We start from the raw sequence: 20,175 nt of genomic DNA on the forward strand, positions 1-20,175 counted from the left end.
GCTCGGGCCCAGGGTTCTTTTCCGAGTGCGGTCCCAGGAGCACCCACAGCATCTGGGAACTTGGCTGAAATGCAACTTCTCAGCTGCTGCAGACCTACCGAGTCAGAACCTCAGCGCTCTCAGTGAGCCCCGGAGGGCTGTGACGAACGCTCACGTGCGAGGACCACTGGCTTAGACAAAGAAGCATTGGTTCATTATAGTCAGAAAATACCCCGCTCGTTGTCTTCCTTCTTCTGAAACTGTAAAACTCTTCTGCGAACTTGGCGGCCGACACGGTGAAGTTCTCCAGGGCGAACTTCTCGGGAGGCCGTGCGCTCCGGGCCGGGTTGGTGCGCCGTGTGATCTGTCCCTCTGAGAAGGCCCGCCTCACTGCTTTCTTCTTCTGCAGGTGAGAGCACAGACACACACAACTGGCTGCTTTCTGGAATGAAAGCCATCTAGCAACCGACTGTGGGCATGGGTACTGGAATCAATACATGTAAGGAGTTCCACTTACAGAAGCTGAGTTCGGGGTTCGGACCGGGAAGAAATCTGGCATTGAGTTCAATTCCGCCAATAACTGAGCGAGCTGAAGTTCAGAAGAAAGAAAGGATCGTGCATAAATATTGCCAAGTCTACTTCATCTAACACGTTACCACAAGTCTTCCAGTTTGCAGCCATGAGAAACTTGTAGTTTACATAAGATCTCAGCAATTGTTATTTTTTTTAACCTCACATGTAAAGATTTTTATCTACGCAGGTGAGATGCTGATATCATGAGAGGAATAAAATCTATGCCCGTTCCTAATGTAGAAGGAGAAGACACGATGAAAACTGTCCTGGAAGGTCCAAGGCCTGAAGCATGAGGTTAGAACCATGACTGGACCACTAATTCGCAGTGTGACCCTGGAACCTATCATCTTGCCCACCTGAATCAAGGTTCATCATGTTCACAACAGAAAAGGCCCAACTAGATCATTCTGGCAGTTATTCAGAGCTCCGAAACACCGATTCTTTAAGTTGGTTAATTTCTTATCAATAAACATAATTTATGAAAATATTCGCAAATAAACACCTAAGAACACCAAATAACAGGCATTAACATGCCAATCATACAATTTAATTAGGATTCCTTTTAGTTTTAGACTTACACAGAGGTATGGGTGTCACTAAAAAATCATGAACATAGTTCTTATTTTAAAGATGCAGAGAGATACAACGCTAAAAATTTTTCTTAGCTGAGCACAAGTATGTCTCTGGAGAAATTATACCCCAAAGTAGGCTTTATATTTTCTTAAGCAACTTATTAGACATATAATAAGACTGCATATACAGTATCATTAAATTATGCTTTTTTAAAAGAAAATATTAAAGAAAAAAATATACCAAAATACTAAAAGTGATGATGATTGGTAAGAGTTATTTTTTTAAATTCTGTATATTATGAAGGAAACCACAGTTACTGACCACATATAGAAAAACCAAATACACAAAGATTTCACCTTGTTCCATTAATTATTCTGGTGAAAAACATTTTAAAGTGATTCAAAACTGCTCAGCTCCTTTTAATACCTAGACCCCTTTCATTCCTTTAGCTGATACTTGACACTACAGCATCTAGGTTGAAAGCTGCCTGCCTGACCTGCACAAAGCAACTCCTAAGTAGGCTTCATGACACCCACGTTCACACATTGCTGCTTTCTGCTGGGAACAGGCCCTCTCATCTCTGTAAAAGACCACTGCCTATTTGCAACGTAACTTGATCAACAGTAAACGGCGCTTAGCCCATGGCACTGTGGAGGGGGCTAAAAATGGTCCCAGGAGTCTCTGTTCCCAAACCAGAGCTAATCAGGTGATAACCGCTTGGGGTCCAGGAAAAGAGAAAGAACCCACAATGCCCAGCGCACACTTCCTGACAGAAGCCAAAGCAGCAGCGGCTGTGGGGACACAGCCCTGGGAGCCCCAGCAGTGGCGGTCTCGGGCCGCGCGGCCTTACCATGGCTTTGTTCTCCTTGATGTTCATGGTCCTTTTCAGCAGGGCATCCGAGCTCTCCTGGCCCTCATCCCTGGAGTCGTCCTCAGACTCAGAGGCAGAATCTTCCCTTTCCTTCCCCTGTCTGCAGCTTGTCTTTCTTCCAAGAATTCCATTCTTACCGTCCTGTAGGCGCGAGCCAGAAAACAACGGCTCAGGAGAACTGTTCTTATCGGCATTTTTTGCCGGTTTCTTGGTGGGGAACTGAAAGGCTACTCGAAGACCAATACTGCTTCTTCTCGGCCTGCTGCTTCTAGGTGGAGCCTTTTCTTCTTCATCATCTTCCTCTTCCTCACTCATGAAAGATGCTTTACCATCATCACTCAGCTCTGACTCCACGAGCTAATGAAATGAAAGAACGAAGACAGTGCCTATAAACAAACCTTCAGAAAGACACACACTTAAAGCCACTCTGACAGTATCTTAGGAAAACAATGAATAGTTGAAAGCTCTCCCTTCCTTTTGGTAGTTCCCTCTGAACTCTTCAGTTAAATGCGCAAGTAGTCTGTAGATGAACAAAATCAAAGAGCAGACGACTACGCGCTCTGGCCCAGCCACACCCACCGGCAGACTGTGTCCTGTTCAGAGCATCAAGCTGGAAGCCAAACGCTGACGAGGTGGGCTCCTCCCCAGCGGACCAGCCAAGCTGGCGCACCTGGGAGCCCAGGAATATGGGAACAGTCGAAGAAAAGGGTGTGCATGACATCAGAGGTATCCTCAGATAAAAGTGGAGTGCTAAGTGAAAAATAAAATACCATTCTGCCCTAACTAGCTGAAACAGAACTCATGAGTAAGAGGGACAGGAGAGCTGACTTCATTTCAGTGAAGTGACCAAGGAGCAGGCAGATGACCTGCCCTCGGGGTCAGTGGCGGAACCTCATGCCCAGGACACACTGGGTCCTCACTCAAGGGAAGCCTCCTCCCCTTTCTGTAACCCGCAGCGCCCTGGGGTGAAATCAGGCAGACAGCTCTGCAGGTGGCTGCAGGCACCTGTTCAGTCAGCTCAAGCAGTTCTCAGCCTCAATTTTCAGTCTCCACTTGGCAAAGGTCTCCAGCATTAAAACGTAACTTGGTTTCACACGTGAGAACACAGTAAGAATGGAAGGCAACAGCAAGGTGACATCTCAGATGCAAAGCACTCCTAGCAGCAGCAGAGATGGGTTTAAATATTGGGATCCAGGTCGTCGCCTGGCATCTTTCCTTGACCACAGGCTGGACAGTTTAGCCTGGGCACCTCTGTCAGGGACTCGGGTTGTGAGGAGAGCTGAGAACGGCACCAGGAGGAGCCTGGGATTCAGTTAATGACTCTGCTGCTTCCTCGGTGACCATCCCCCCCAAATTCCAGCTGGACTCAAGTTAAAAATAAAGCAGCGGGAGGGGAAAAAAAAGCAGGTAACTTCCAAACCTTGGTGTATGTATCAACGCACAAATAGCCAAGCAGAGAAATAAGACTGTACTGTACTGAGTTATCTATTTAATATCCTGAACTCTCCACATTAGTAGCTTTGGAATTCCAAATAGTGGGCTGCAGAGGAATCTATTTTAGAAGACACTGTTGGAGAACTTCAGAGGAATTATCTCCCCTGACTGGCTTTATTCATTTATCATCATCGCCGTCTAACCCACATCTCTTTACCAAGGACGTGGAGTAGTGTACTACAAAGGACGGAAGTACGGAAAGAGTCACCAGTGGAGACTCAGACCTGAGAGCCAGGACCACGGCTGTGGCAGTTTCACGTCTGGCTAGAAGACCACTAGACACCAACGTAGAGTCATACCCTATTGCCGAAAAGGTGGTCTCACCACTACTCACTAGGGTGGGCAGGAGGTTGGGTGAGGAGGCAACAAGGCTTGCTTTCTCACTGAATTTCAAAATAAATGTACAGGTGGACCTGCCCTGAGCTATGAGTTATATCAGAGTCAACGTAACATGTCACGATTCATTCCCTAAATGTACAGACTTGGAAGAAAAAAAAAAAAAAGGCGCTGGGGGTAATTCACTTTCCCATGCTGGAAACACAAATTCTTTGAATATCCCAACATTACTTAGCTAAAGAAGAGAAGATAAACAAGTCACTAAGAGTAGATGATAACCATCAGGGTTTGGAAGGATCTCAGTGTCTTGCTGACAAGAAACTGGAGACTTGCTGGCCAGAACACATGAACTGCCATGCAAGTAACTTCTGTAAAGAAAGCCAAGGGGCGGGGGGCTGCGGCCGATAGGTTGGCACGGGTCTGTGTTGCTATTCACAGAAAAAAATCACCATCGAGCAAGGCAGCCTACCATTAAGGCTTTCAGGCCTTAAGTCCCCCCAGGAAAAGGTGAGGGACAAAGCAACCCTACTGGTTACAGCTTATTTAAACACCTACACAGGTTCCACGCCAGGAGCGCTTCTTTGGGAGCTTCTGAACGTAATGAGGCTTAACCTCTCTATCCCTTATCTTGATACCAAAGAAGGAAGTGGTGTATTGATTTTCTGAGATAAATGTATGCTATTTTTCAGTTAGTAAAAAACATTTTTATGCCTTAAAAAAATCCAAAGGCTGTTCTTCAAAGTTACCCTGAGATTCAAATACTGGTCGGCAGTCAACTGGCCTGAACACATGGAATAAAAAGAGATCAACCAACAAGTCTCTTGATGGCAAAGTGCTGAGGGCAGATTTCCCTTAGGAATCAGACAAGCCCAGGTCATCTTTATCATTAAAAAGCACGTCGTGATCCAAATCAAGAATGCACAGACAAAACTCTAAGTTTGCACCACAGCTAAATTTTTGCCAAATTAACTCCAAACCTAAGAACATTACTTGGCGCACAACAGAAAATGACTTTCAGGAACTTGTTACTCTCAGACCCTCCTCTTTTCAGATAAAAGAGGTTCAAAAAAGTCTGAAATAAATTCTCTAATAAGGATAATAAGGGACGCCTGGGACACATCCGCCCAGACTCCAAAGGCACCCAGGAAAGACAACTGGATTTTCTCTAAGACAATAATGGACTGGTGAGCCAGGAACTCGCCTTAGAATAGCCAAGTTTACATTGAGCTAACTGGCTTAGAAGATGGACACGTAAGAAAAAGTAAAATCTTCATATTTTGTTAACTGGCTTATAAGATGAACATGTAAGAAAAAGTAAAACCTTTTCACGTGTAAAGTGACTTCTTACAGGTAACAATACAATTCGGAACCAGGACTAAAAATATTACAACCCACCCTCCCTCACGCTGATAATTATTACCATTACTTCTGGGTCGCTGTTAACATTCAGATCACTCTGCGTAAATCCTTCAAAATCTTCCATCTCTGAGTCAGTGTCCTCTCTAAAAATTCTTCTTAGCTCGTCTGTGAAGTATTTGGAATGGAAACGCACATCCTGCTAAATTAAAAACACACGTATGTCATGGAGAAAGAAAGAAGAACAGAGGTTGGCAGGAGCTGGGGACAAGGGGAGTTACTGTTTAATGGGTACACAGTTTCTCTGTGAGACGATGAAAACATTCCGGAAACCGATAATGGTGAAGGCCTCGAGACGCTGTGAGTAACGCCACTCAGTGTCTTGCAGGCAGGACACTGGGACTTACCGCACTTAAAAATGGTTAAAACGGTAAATTTTATGTAGGTTTTACCACAATAAAAACACACGTATATATACATATTTTCCATAGTTTGTAGAAAGTTAGACCCACAAATTGAACAATTTCAAAACACCAGAATGGCCGCAGCCGCCATCAGCTGGTGTGCCCGGTAAGGGTTGATGGGATTCAGTTTCTCCCACCGGGGCGGGCCATCAGGAGCATCTGCGTTCACACAGAACAGAAAACACGTGGAGGAGAAGACCTGGCTCTGGCTCTTCCACCCCACACTGGCCTTCCTTTCCAACAGCCATCCCAAGCCGGCCCCTCCCAGGGGAGATGCCTCCAGCACGCCTCTGGGCAGGAAAGGGCTGGAGGCTTCCACACCCGCCCCGCCCACGCCGAGGAGAAGCAGTTGCTCCATCACCCACTACCATGACGGAAAAGCTCCAGCCCTCCCACCCCCGGGAGTCCCTCTGCTGCAGGGGCTGAGAACCAGCCACCGCCGGCAGGTAGCAAGTGAGCCCGAGGAAAGATGTTACACGGCTGACTCAAAAAGGACATGTTCCAATAATGACTTTTTCTTTCTTTTCAACTCATAAAAATAAATGGCATGCTTGAAAGAAAGGAGGGGAAAAGCAAGAATGGCAGTACAGAACGGAGACCCACAAACCGGCCTCCTCCAAGCTGGCAGCCAGGCCTGGAGTCCACGTCCCCTGCTGCCTCTGACGTCTCCCCCTCCTACCCCTGATGTAGGGGTGTGACCCCTCATCACAGCACATGCGGCTGGAGAATCTTTATCTCCCTGCCTGCCTTTTCCCTGACTTTAATTATATACTTCTTCGAGCTCAGATAATCAGTCTCTGGAGAAAAACAGACATAAGAGATGAGTGGAAAAACTTCCCGGGGGATAAAGAAAGAAATGCCTATATCCGGCATATTTTTAAGCTTAAAAATGTCTCCTGGGGCTTCCCTGGTGGCGCAGTGGTTGAGAATCTGCCTGCCAATGCAGGGGACACGGGTTCGAGCCCTGGTCTGGGAAGATCCCACATGCCGCGGAGCAACTAGGCCCGTGAGCCACAATTACTGAGCCTGCGCGTCTGGAGTCTGTGCTCCGCAACAAGAGAGGCCACGATAGTGAGAGGCCCGCGCACCGCGATGAAGAGTGGCCCCCGCTTGCCATAACTGGAGAAAGCCCTCGCACAGAAACGAAGACCCAACACAGCCATAAATAAATAAATAAATAAATAAATAAATAAATAAATAAATAAATAAATAAATAAATGGATCATCACATTAAAAAAAAAAAACTGGTTCATTCTTATAAAAAAAAAAAATGTCTCCTGTGAATTATTATGGGTAATTGGAGTGACTGTGCTCAGATGCAAATCACTTTGTTCCTTTGTTGATAGCTGTGGTGCAGCTGCTTAAAAAAAAAAAAAATTCACACACGAAAGGGAAGTTTCTTTAAAGTGAAATTCAAATTGTGCTTCAGGGAGACCAGCGCCGGCACTCCTGCACGCACTACACACAAGTTCACGCGGCTTCCCTCGGCGGGTTAAAATGGATCCAGGGTGCGTGGGGTCCAGGTGGGGAAGCAGCAGGCCAGGGTCTGTCATGAAGGAAGAACGGTGCGCGGTTGGCTCCCAAGGAAACCCACCACCTCCGAGGGCAGGAAACATCTGGCTCGAGAGCCCTGGGCCAGCCCCTGCGGGCTGCTGCAGGGCAGTGGGGCCCATGTGCACACTTCAGCATCTACCCAAAGTCCCTGGCTGGAGCCCGAACAGGTCATGCCTGGAACAGCAGGTTCCAACCTGCCGGTCCTCTGGCTCTTTCTGTGCTTTGAGCTGGTGTCCCAGGCAGCGGTCAGCCTGGGAGAGATCAGTATCTTTGGTGGCCAGTTCTGATAGAGAAAACAGCTCAGCTGCAGCCCTAAGCCAAGGCCCATGCTTTTATTCTCCCGATTTCACAGGGTGTAAAAACCATCTTTAATGCGGGTCTGTAACAAAGCGAACATCCACTCCACACAGTCTCCTGCGTCCCTGGTTACAACCCTCACACAGCTCTCTGTTCTCTGAAATCTGGCCGTTATCCTTTAAAATCAGTACTAGACAGTATGTTGTGGGCTTTGGTGACCTGCATCTACCGTGATCAAGAACGTAAGCAAATAACAGATCACAAGAGAAGCTAACAGAGTGGTGACTTTTTTTATTTTGAAGCTCATGGGATGTGAAGAAACAGACGGGAAGTCATGGTGGCTGAACCAGTCAGACAAGTATCCCACCTCCGTTCCGCCCCATGGGTGCTCCTTCGCCCATGGGCACTGGATGCATGAAACAAGAGGAAAGGGACAACCCAAGGAAGCAGCCCGAGCCGGGGAAGCTGGAAAGCACCGTTCAAGTATGAGGCCCCTTCCATCAAGGAGCCTGTCATTTAGTAAGAGAGCTGGACAAGTCCACAGGTCACCATGGCGTGGATGAGTGTTGTAAGGGAGACGCACGCAACATGGCGCACAGGAAGAAAGAAAATCCAGTACGACTTCGTGGAAGCAGAAGCATTTGACCGGCATCTAAACTGGGCTAGAGGCTAGAAAAATGCTGAGAGAGCACAGAGGCAGGATGAGGAGCCTGGACCAGTGTGCACAGGGGGCAGAACAGTGCATGCGGAGGGGATGGATGCAGTTTCTGGTCTCCTGCTGCAAAGCCTGCAGGAAAGAGCCGTGCAAGGCACGAGGCTGAGAAGTGGGGCTCCTACATTAGGAACATCCCAGCTCGGCCACTTCTCAGATGTGAGGCCTCAGACAAGTCACTTCACCTCCCCACACTTCACTTTCATCACCTGTGAAACAGGAATAATAACAGCACCTGCACCATCCCAGGGAGATAGTGAATTAAGGGCACTCTGCATGAACAGCATGTTGTCATGGGCCACGGAATGCACGCTGGGGTCAGACTCGGGAGCAGGGATGGACTGGGGGCAGGTGTGAGGGCACAGGAGAAGGGGCAGTCGTCACAGCAGCAAGAGCGGCGGCTTCGTTCCTTAACGCCTGCCGCCCGCCAGGCTCGCGCTGGCGCTTCACACACGTCCCGCGCCGCTCAGAAGGCCACTCACGGTGGACCCAACAGGCTGCCCCTCACTGCCTGAACACATTCGAACGGAGGGGCTGGCGATTTCTGAACAGGGGAGGATGGTGACCAGAGCTCAGTTCCACACCCGCGGTAAAGACTATGAGAACCACGGCAGCTGAAGAGGGAAGAGACGGGAGGGATGGAGGTGAGGAACATGGCAGAAGATTCATCAACTCCTGCAAGGGAGTTGAGGAGATGGGTGAGGAACAGGAGGCGTCAGGAGCTCCAAAGTTGGAGACAAAAATGGGGAAGACAGGGCTTCCCTGGTGGCGCAGTGGTTGAGAATCTGCCTGCCAATGCAGGGGACACGGGTTCGAGCCCTGGTCTGGGAAGATCCCACATGCCGTGGAGCAACTGGGCCCGTGAGCCACAATTACTGAGCCTGTGTGTCTGGAGCCTGTGCTCCGCAACGAGATGCCGCGAGAGTGAGAAGCCCGCGCACCGCGATGAAGAGTGGCCCCCGCTTGCCACAACTGGAGAAAGCCCTCGCACAGAAATGAAGACCCAGCGCAGCCATAAATAAATAAATAAGTAAATTTAAAAAAAAAAATGGGGAAGACAGACAACCAGGGAGGGAAAATGGTGACTTTCAGATCTCCCTTGAACAATGATGACGGATCCAAGTGGCTGTTAGAAATACATCTGGGGCTGGAGGGAAGAGCCAAACCACAAAGAACCAGGAGGCAACGGCTGAGACCAGGCCAGGCACTGAGATCATTAAGTGGAAAGGTCTGAAGATAAAATCTTGGAGAACATCCACAGATGGGGGCCGGAAGTAGAAGGGATGACAACCACGAACAGAAGGTGTGAGAGAGAGAGAGAGACCAAGGGGAGTGGAAGCAGGTGGCTGGGGGGTGGGGGTCAAATGCTGCAGAGGCATCGAATAAGGTGAGGACCACACACACTGCCATCAAGTGGGGGCTTCACTGACATAATTAACTGCCTGCCTTCCTCTACCTGCCCAGTGGAAGCTAGGTGGGTTTAACTCACAGCCTTTTAGGAGAGGCCAGGGTCGAGGGAGAATGAGGAATTTTGAGTGCCACAAATGAACTCAGAAAAAAAATGCCACGGAAGCCTGGATACTTTGGCCATGCTCCTGCTAAATCACAACATAAACCTCCAGGAACCTACCTCTCTGAGAGAACTGCAACTTGTGTCTGCCACAGATCAAAGGAACTAAAGAAAGAACAATGTTTTTGCCAGCAATCCCACGAGTGAGGTGCGGACAGAGCCTCACCGCAGAGGTCATGTGTCTCATGGTAACCACACACTCCTACACTATGGCTGGGGGTCAGCCCTCCCCCGCCAGCTGTGTGGGAGCACTCCAAATACAGCCTGGCCACAGGCTGCAGCCCCGAGGTGGCAAAGAAAACGGATGTGATCACGTGAGGTCCCCTTTACTGACAAAAAAATTATTGTACATAGAAAGGATTAAAACTGAGCGAGGTACCCTCACCAGTTGCTTGAAACATGAAGGTATAACACTAATAAAATAAGATGCTCGACAATTAACTGATACCACCAATCTCAGACCATGTTCAAGTCAAAGAATATCCGAACCAAGATCCAAGCTTCCAGACGGATATGCCTGCCTTGAAAGGAGGCACCCATACCTGCTTCCCTGACTCCAGTGAGTCAAAACTATCGCAGCTCTCCTCTGATGACAGGGTTTCCATGGGAACATCATCTCGGAAACCAACGAACTCTTCATCATCACTGGGGGCGTTAAAGATGTCAGCCACCTCTTTAGGGATCTGTTTGGACTGAAAAAAGGAGGATAATATCAGGGGCTGTTATAATCACGTAGGAAAATTTTGTAGAGGAGTAGGAATTACCATCTCATGACTTTATCAATCTGCAATGGTTGCTCACAAGACCCCAGTAACCCTGAGCAAAATGTGCCTCAACTTGACACCTCATGGCAACCAGGAAAGGGGTGGAAGAAGAAGAGTTTTCTTTTTCAAATTCTAGAGATATATCCTATTTTACAAGGAGTGTTGAGGCCATGCCTAGATAAAAGCCATTTTTGATCTCTTGACAAAAAATAAGAAAATTTTCTCCTACAGTGGATCTGTCTTTAAATGTCATCCATGTTAAAAAAAAAAAATTCCTTAAGACATCACTAAGCTCTTTTCTTAATTTTCTACCTATAGTTCTTTATTTTTCTGTTCTTTGTCACATGAAAGTTCATACAATGAAATAAAGCTTTCCTTCTTTTCTGTATTCTGAATCAATCTTAGTTTAGAATTAATTCTGTTAAACACTATCACAGGCAATTATTCCCAGAGAGAATGTTGTCAGCACACTTAATCTAACAAGTATGTATTTTCTGAGAGTTCAGTTTTGTACGCTGACTACCTGTTTGTTCCCAACTATTTCGAAAAAGTTCAAACACATAGAAAGGTGAAAGAATAATGCAAACATTTGTATATGCTTCACCTGGAGCCCCCCATTTGCTTTTTTCTCTATCTTTCAACAAATGTTAGGTTGAATCTTAGGCATTTGCTGATATTTGAATGTTTCCAACCTAGGAAAATAGTGATTTAAAATGCAGCAACCTAATCCATGTGTGTTTCAAGTAGTTTGCAGACACCATACAATTCACCCTAAAATACTTCCATACACATCTCCTAAGAATAAGGACATTCTCCTGAAGAACTGCATAACCATCATCATACCTAAAATAATTAATATTAATTCAATAATATCATGTATTATGAATCCATATTCAAATGTCTGCAGTGTGCCCAAAATGTCTTTCATAACTTTTTAAGAGCAAAAGGGGTCCACTCAAGCAAGAATCATGCATTGTATTTGATTGTTTTTTTATGACATTATTTTTTGTTGCTTTTCATAACACTGACATTTTGTAGACAACCCAAGAAAACTGCCTTGTAGAATGTCACACATTCTGAACTTATCTGATTTCTTCCTGATAGACTCAAATATTATTGGCAACAATTCTATACAGATGACATGTACTTCTCAATGCACTGCATAAGGAGGCACAAAATGTCAAGCTATTCCCTACTAATTAGCAGTATTTTTAATTTAATTATAAAACTTTCAAATACATTCCGAAGTAGATGGAATAGTATCATGAACACACATGTGGACACCCTAGCAATTATCTGTCCATGGCTAGTCTTGTTTCATCTGTATCCCAACCCAACTGCCCTCCTTCCAAATTATTTTAAAGCAATTGTAGACACAGTATCATTTCACCCTGTGTTACCAGCAAATATACAGTCTGTGTCCACAGTTACTATTAACTTATTTTTTTCAACCCCCAGTGTATTTGTATCAGGATCCAAATAAGGCCCATACATTGGTCAATATGTCTCAAGTCCTTTCTCGCGTCGCCTTCATGTTTAACTTTCTTCTCACAACTGATTTTTTGAAGAAACTGGGTTATCTGACTGTAGAGTTTGCCAGAGTCTGGAGGTTTGTTTTTTGATTTTTGCAGCCCCAAGATGGTATTTAACAGAGTCCTCTGTCCCTCTGGATTTCCTGTAATTTGGTACTTAAATGTGGAGTCTCAGTCAGACTCAAGTGTGCTTTTCTTCAGACAGACTCCTTCGTGGGCAGTGCTGCGTTCCGGCTACACATCGCATGTAACATCTGGTTGTGTCTTTAGTGGTGATGCTGTTTGATCACCAAGTTACAGTGGGATCTGCCAGATTTCTTCTTAGCAAAAGTGTCTTTACCCCTTTGTACTTATTAAGTAATAACTAGGATGATATTTGAGATTCTATGACTATCCTTCTCCCTGATAGCATTTCACTCAACAGTTTCGGTATCCATTGATAACCCTTCGCCTGAATCGATTACCACGTTAGGGGTTACAAAACGGTGATTTTCAAATACTATTCCTCCTTCATATGTTAGGTGGCATTCTCCCGTAATGTAATATTCTCTCTCTTCAGGTCTATCCCTCTCTCTCCCTCTTTCCTTCTCTCCCCACTCTCCCTCCCAGGTAGTTTCATGGATTGTTTTAAGTTAATGTGTTTTAACCCATTACTCTGTCATCCTTCTTTCTGATACTCAGATTGTCCCAAATTTGGCTACTGGCAGCTCCTTCAAGCCAGCTTCTGTGTCCTTTTGACACAACCCTAATAGCCTCTGAGCACCTCCTTCTTTTCCGACACAACAGGCGTGCCAAGCTAACCTTGTACTGGCCCCAGACCCCGAATGAGCCACTTCTCCAAGGAGCCCTGGCATTTGGAAATCAAGCTCTGAGATCTAGGTGTGCTCCTTGCTAGTAAAGTATCATTGCTTTGCCTGGACAGAACAAAAGTGTTTTAAGTATCTTACATCTGAGTTCATTGTGACATCTTGAATTCAAACCCAACAAGACAGGATTCTTCTTCATCTCCCTCAACATGATGTTAGTACCTCCCTTCCCCGCAACGAAAACCCCAATTCCCAGTACTTCTCATACACCTACCCATTTGCTCTATCCACAGTACACACAAAACTGTTTCAGACAACACACCAATACCACTACCAACACCACTGCCAACAATCAAGTCCAAGATTTCTGTGGGGTTCTTGCTGTCCTCCGAACACAGTCCTGCTAGGTACTAGATCTTCTCCCTGAGATAACCAGACCATGGTTGTACTTGGAGATACAAAGATATTTTATGTGTACTTCAGATTTCATCATGGAGTATATAAAAGAGATGCCGGGCTTCCCTGGTGGCGCAGTGGTTGAGAGTCTGCCTGCCGATGCAGGGGACACGGGTTCGAGCCCTGGTCTGGGAAGATCCCACATGCCGCGGAGCGGCTGGGCCCGTGAGCCACAGCTACTGAGCCTGCGCGTCTGGAGCGTGTGCTCCGCAACAAGAGGGGCCGTGATACTGAGAGGCCCGCGCACCGCGATGAAGAGTGGCCCCCACTTGCCGCAAATGGAGAAAGCCCTCGCACAGAAACGAAGACCCAGCACAGCCATAAAATAAATAAATAAATAAATAAATAAATAATTTAAAAGAGATGCCTTCAAGGGTCAAGATTTTAATAAAATAATTTTTACTGCTACAGTAAGACATACTATGTGCAACACATTTTCTTTTAAAATTGGTGCACGGAGGTGAAGAATGAGATGACCACTAGTACACTTTGATGCCACTGCCTTGATTCATGCTGAGGACAAGCAGTTTTCTCTGCCTTTGCTTTTGCACATCAGTGCAAATAACAACACAGCAAAAAAAATGCAAATAATGTCTTAACATTTTTTTCCGGCCCCTCCTCCAATAATGTCTTAATATTATTATGACAATAACTTTGTCCTCATGGAACCCTGAAAGGGTTTCAGGGTTCCCCAGACCCCACTTTAAATAATGGCTACACTATTACACACAGAGTTGTGTATTCAGAAGTTACTTAAATTCTTTGGATTCTTTTTTTCTGTGCATTGAATTAATTTTATAGTCAGGTTCATTTGAGAGATCACTAATCCCTCATCTACTCATTTTTAGCATGATTTTAATGCTTCTTGTTTAAAAATGATTAGAAAGCTAGTGGTTCAACCAAAGGAAGTTTAACATTTGGTTTCTAGAGTACACAAATCCAGACACTGAATACAAGATTAATGATGTCAGAGAGTTAATTACAAACCATCTAATGAAATCATTTCAAGAGACCAACAGGCAGACACTTACAGAATTAGAGCTCCACTAACAATAGAAAAAATACTGTAACATTTATGCTAAGAAGAAGCTCCTAAACAAACCCTAAATCTGAGATGGTTCTTGGGAGAAAAATTTACCTCTTAAAAGACTTTTAATTTAACAGTATTTGGCATGCTTGTCTTTTCAAAGACACCTTTCACTGTTGTTTAGTCAACAGAAACAACACACCAAAAAAATACTCTTATTGGAGAAACATAGATGACATTTATGAAAGTTTAAGTACATTAGACTTTACTTAACAATCATCGAGTTCAGTCCCTGAAGGGGCGCTTTTTGACTTACCACCATTCTATGAATCCAAAAACCCCGCTGGCCCAGAAGCTTGTTTTAACATAAAGAATTAAAGAGGAAGAAGCACCCAACGTAATGATCTTCTGGAAGCACATATAAGGAATGGAGAGGCTGTTGATATAAATAAATTGCTTCCACGGTCAACTGCATTAGCCCAGGGGCCACTGTCGCAACCGCCACTGCAGTGAGCCTCTGTCTGCCTAATTCCTTCTTACTTCTGTATCTGCTCCAGAGGTGCCAGTAGGGAGAGGCTGCAATTACCCATTAGGGACAAAAGGAAGCAATGAACTTTCAAAAAAGCAAAAACCACTACACATTCTTGGGGCACGCAGGGCTCTGTTTCTTGCTGCCCAACTTCAAAAGGCATTAAGAGAAGCATTTCAGACAGTCGTAAGTCCCGGGATTTAGCAAAAGTCTGTAAAATATTCAAGTGTCTTCAACGCAACAAACTGTTTAACAGATGCAACAAAGAAGGCAAGATTTGCATGCGAGGGACCGAAAGGACCTGATAAAAGGGGATTCATAGGGACAGCCTTCTAATGTGAGACCGGTTAAACAATGTATCAACACTTTAGGCCCAAGGATTTGTCACTTCCCTGTTTCATTCGGCAGTGATCCACTCTGTAGCTATGTAGTCTAGACAGACTACAACGGACTTTTTTCTGCAAAGCTTATGTTCCATTTGACTACAACGCCAATTGTAAGACCTACCAAAAGAAACCAAAAAAATAAAGCAAATAACTGAAAAGAAAATATAAAATACTCCCAACCAATGGATTTTACTTACAGTAGTCAAGCTTGCACAATATTAGGATAAATGCAATCTAGCTAACCAGAAAGAAGTCAAGAAAATTCTCTTCTGAAACTGAAAAGATTTATTATTCATAACTATTTTTTTTTTTTTTTTTTACAATACACAGATTTCTTCCATTCCTTTCACACACACCGTATCTATCTATTCACTCTGTCCCTGTTGGGATAACAACGTGAGTATCATCGAAGGTCAAGTGGGGCCCAAGATTCAATTCCTCGACCAGGACACAGACACTAAAATGGAGTCCTTGGCACCTAACACGGGCCTGGCCTAAAGCAGGTCATCAATAAATCTTTGTATGAAAACGACTACATCTGACGTTATAGTCATTTTCTCAGGGAAGGTGTAGTTTCCTAGGAAAGGTGCACAGGGTCAAAAGGTACACTCTGTGACATTCCTATCCAAGAGGAATTAAAGATCTTCACCCAGAATTTCTGAGCATCTACATACAAAGTAGTCATATTCACAGCACCTCTTTCAGAAAAAATTGCAGATTTCACTTACAGGCCTTGCAAACTACCTTGGGGCTCATCTCGGGAACAAAGAACGCACATTCAACAGGCTTTGGGGCCAAGCAGGCGGGCAGTGAAGGCAGCAGCTCAGGGTAAGGCTACACTGGACAGTGGCGACATGAGTCCAGGAATGGCAGTCACTCCCGCACCGCAGCAGACCAAAGCTACAAAGGCACCGGGCTCAGTATGCCCAACCTTGAACCTCCCCAGAGAAGTGAGGAATCTGAGTCTTGGTGAGGAATCTCCCAGTAATAAAATGTCAGCTTCTAATGTAAGGACCAAACATCTACAGGCTGGATCTCAAACTCGTTCAGGGAAGGCACACGGAAGAACTCACGGTGCTAAGTGGAACACCAAAGAAATTTTAAAAGCTGTAATTTCAAATGTTACTGACAGAGTATCTAACTAGTGTCTGCTAGTGATAGTACTGGACACTGAAGTGTTAATAAAATTAAAAGAAAAACTTTAAGTTAAAAATAACCCTTCCCTTGTTCATGGGAGCACTATTCCCAAAATCCACAAAGTGGAGGCAACCCAAGGGTCCATCGACAGATGAATGTCTAAACGATGTCATAAACACATACAATGGAATATTATTCACTCTTAAAAATAAAGGGAATCCTACAAATACTGAATCATTACACTGGATGCCTTGAAACTAATACAGTGCTATAGGTCAATTATACCTCGATAAAAAAATTTTTTAAAAACAAAACCCACAACAGAGGCCTGAGATTCTGCATTTCTAACAAGCTCCCCATGCTCTGGCCTGCAGAACATGCTTTGTGCAAGGTCCAGCCCATTTTGTTCCTCTCTTATGAGATGTGATTCTTCCTACTTCATAATAGCAACTCATATGTAGATCTTAACCTCCTTCCTACAGGCAGTTAATTCTCATGGCAGACTCTGGATCTCTTTGGCATTTGTCTTTCTCACCCTGCCCCACTCCAGCACCAAGAATAGAGTCTTACATACTCAGAGGTCCTTAATAAATATGAATAATTGATAAGCAGCATCAACTAGTTTGGAAAAAAAAAGAAGGAAAGAAATTTTTAAATTGGGTAAAATTTTTTTAATCAAAGGTTTTCTATATCTCAAGGATATCTAAATTCATTCTTCCTGGATTGAAAAATACCACCACCCATCCAGAAGGAACATAGTTATCATCTATTAGTTTTTGAAACAAAAGAAACTTGAGATTCTCTTTAAGGCCAATTTATTCAAAAATTGATTTTGATAAAGCTTCAGGAAATGTTTCTTATTCCAGGAATACTAGTGTGCATTTCACCTGGAAACATGTTTCATTTAAAGCCCTAAGGAGCAGTACAAAAGAAATTCCTGTACACTACTGCATTTTCCTCATTAAGTGTTCTGAAAGCAATTTTGATAGCAAGGATGGCAGAATTTGTAGGGTGTACTATCTTGCATCTGTGTAAGGAGACCCTTTACACAGAGGAAAACATTCCTTCAACCCACTACGAAGGGGGTTGTTTCGTATCATTTTCTCCATAAACAACATCATTTCCCTAAATCTCTTATGATTAAATTGGTTGGGTCATAAAAAATGCACATATCTTGCACCATTTACAAAAACTAACTCAAAATGGATCAGATCTAAATATAACACCTAAAACAATAACACTTCTAGAAGAAAACTGGAGAAAATCTTTGTAACCTTGGGTTACGCAAAGAATTTTTAGATAAAACACCAAGCACAATACAGATTTTTTAAATGTATAAATTAGACAATTAAAATCAAGAACTTCTACTCTTCAAAAAAGACTCTTAAGGGAATGAAAAGCCAATAGAATAGAAGAAAATACCTGCACATCATTTATCTGATGAAGGACCTATACCCAGAATATATAAAGAACTCTCAAAAGCTCAATAATAAAAACAAATAACCCAATTAAAAAACAGGCAAAAGAGGTGAGCAAACACTTCACCAAAGATAAATGGATGGCAGATGAGCACATGAAAAAGTTTTCGACATCCACAGTCATTAAGGAAATGCAAATTAAAATTACAATGAGATATAACTATCTACCTAGGAGAATGGCTTTTAAAAAACCTGACAATACCAAGTGCTGACATGGATGTGGAGCAACTGGCCCTTTCATAAACTGTTAGTAGAAATGCAAAATGGTATAGCCACTTTGGAAAACAATTTGGCAGTTTCTTATAAAGTTAAACATACACTTAGCACATGATCCAGCAAACCTGCTCCTAGGTGTTACTCAAGTGAAATGAAAATTATATTCACACAAAACTTGCAATTAGCAGTTTTATTTCCAAACCTACAAACAATCCAAGTCACCTAGGGAATGGATAAAACAAACTGTGGAACATCCATACCACGGAATTTAACTCAGCAATAAAAAAGAATAAATTACTGATAGACACAACAAAATGAATAAAGCTCATCACTATGCCAAGTGAAAAAGACTATATGCTGTCTGATTATACTTATAGGATATTTTGGAAAAGACGTAACTATAGAGAAAATAAACAAATCAGGAGTCAAGATGGCAGAGGAGTAGGAGGACGTGGAGTTCATCTCTCCCCACAAATGCATCAAGAATACAACTATAAATGGAACAATTCTCACAGAACACAAGCTGAACACTAGCAGAGGACCTTGGACACCTAAAAAGAAAGATCCCCATGTAACCAGCTGCGGAAACTGCAAATTGACACCGCCGTGACCAGCTTTGTAAACTGAGTGCCTACAGAACATCTGAACAGACAGTGAGTGCTCCCGCAGCCAAGATGGGTCTAGCTTTAGCAGCTGTAGACTTTGTAGGCATATACACAGAGGGGTTGGGCCAGACCAGAGTCTGGGCTGCTCCCACAGTGGGTTCAGATCCATGATCACTGTAATCCCAGGACCTGACTTCAGTGGATCTATGCTGGTGGCCTGGTGAAAACAACATCTGAAAGACACCAGGGCCAACTGCTGGCATACCCACAGTTAAGGTGTGGCCAAGAGCACTGCCAACAACAGTGTAATCTGAGAGCTCGCACAACGGGTGAAAGGTGACACAACAGATCACACCCACAGGTGAACAGCTCCAGAGGAGAAATACTCAGTGGCTTCCCTCCCAGTGGGAGTGCTCCAATCCCACCTACCTCACACTGCAGATTAGAAACACAGCTAAGAAACAGATCTGGGGGCCTCTACTCCAACAACTAGGGAGCAGACCCCACCTCTGACAGGGCAGTGATAATCACAGAGCAAAGGGGAGGCCAGTGCAGGCCTGGCCACCACAACATCAGTCACACCTCCTATCAAGGAGATAATGGCCAAAAAACAAACCCAAAACAATTAAGAAAAGGGCAATAGAAATATACATATTGATAATTACCTTAAATGTAAATGGACTAAATGCTCCAACCAAAAGACACAGACTGGCTAAACGGATACAAACACAAGACCCATATATATGCTATTTACAAAAAACCCTCTTCAGACCTAGGGACACATACACACTTAAAGTGAGGGGATGTAAAAACATATTCCATTCAAATGGAAATCAAAAGAAAGCTGGAGTAGCAATACTCATAGCAGACAAAATAGACTTTAAAATACAGACTAAGAGACAAGGAAGGACACTACATAGTGATCAAGGCATCAATACAAGAAGATATAACACTTGTAAATATATATGCACCCAACATAAGAGCACCTCAGTATATAAAACAAACAGTAACAGCCATAAAAGGAACAACTGACAGTAACACAATAATAGTGAGGGACTTTAACACCCACTTTCATCAATAGACAATCCAGACAGAAAAATCGACAAGGAAACAAAGGCCTTCAATGACACATTAGACCAGACGGACTTCATCAATATTTATAGAGCATTCCATCCAAAAACAGCAGAATACACATTCTTTTCAAGTGCACATGGAACATTCTCCAGGATTGATCACATGGTGGGCCACAAAGCGAGCCTCAGTAAATTTAAGAAAGTTTAAATCATATCATCTTTTCTGACCACAATGCTATGAGATCAGAAATTAACTACAAGAAAAAAAAAAACTGTAAAAAACACAAACACATGGTGGCTAAACAATATGTTACTAAACAATCAATGGATCACTGAAGAAATCAAAGAGGAAATTTTAAAAATACTTAGAGACAAATAACAACAAAA

General features: G+C 43.9%; 1 protein-coding gene across 4 annotated transcripts in view; it reads right to left on the minus strand.

Moving 5' to 3' along the window:
- Positions 1–20,175, minus strand: part of CDCA7L (cell division cycle associated 7 like) — a 219,171-nt gene that overhangs the window by 4,902 nt on the left and 194,094 nt on the right. For 3 of the 4 annotated variants that reach the window (XM_007183925.3, XM_007183922.3, XM_007183923.3), the window contains 5 exons: positions 10,322–10,471; positions 5,247–5,384; positions 1,976–2,353; positions 497–568; positions 212–382 (listed from right to left, as the gene is read on the minus strand). In XM_007183925.3, coding sequence (XP_007183987.2) covers positions 212–382; positions 497–568; positions 1,976–2,353; positions 5,247–5,384; positions 10,322–10,384 — 822 coding nt within the window. In that variant the 5' untranslated portion in view covers positions 10,385–10,471. The remainder of the gene's footprint in view (positions 1–211; positions 383–496; positions 569–1,975; positions 2,354–5,246; positions 5,385–10,321; positions 10,472–20,175) is intronic. The other variant, XM_007183924.3, reaches the window with a different exon arrangement.

The sequence above is a fragment of the Balaenoptera acutorostrata genome, chromosome 7, assembly GCF_949987535.1.
Source record: "Balaenoptera acutorostrata chromosome 7, mBalAcu1.1, whole genome shotgun sequence".
Taxonomy (NCBI): Eukaryota; Metazoa; Chordata; class Mammalia; order Artiodactyla; family Balaenopteridae; genus Balaenoptera; species Balaenoptera acutorostrata.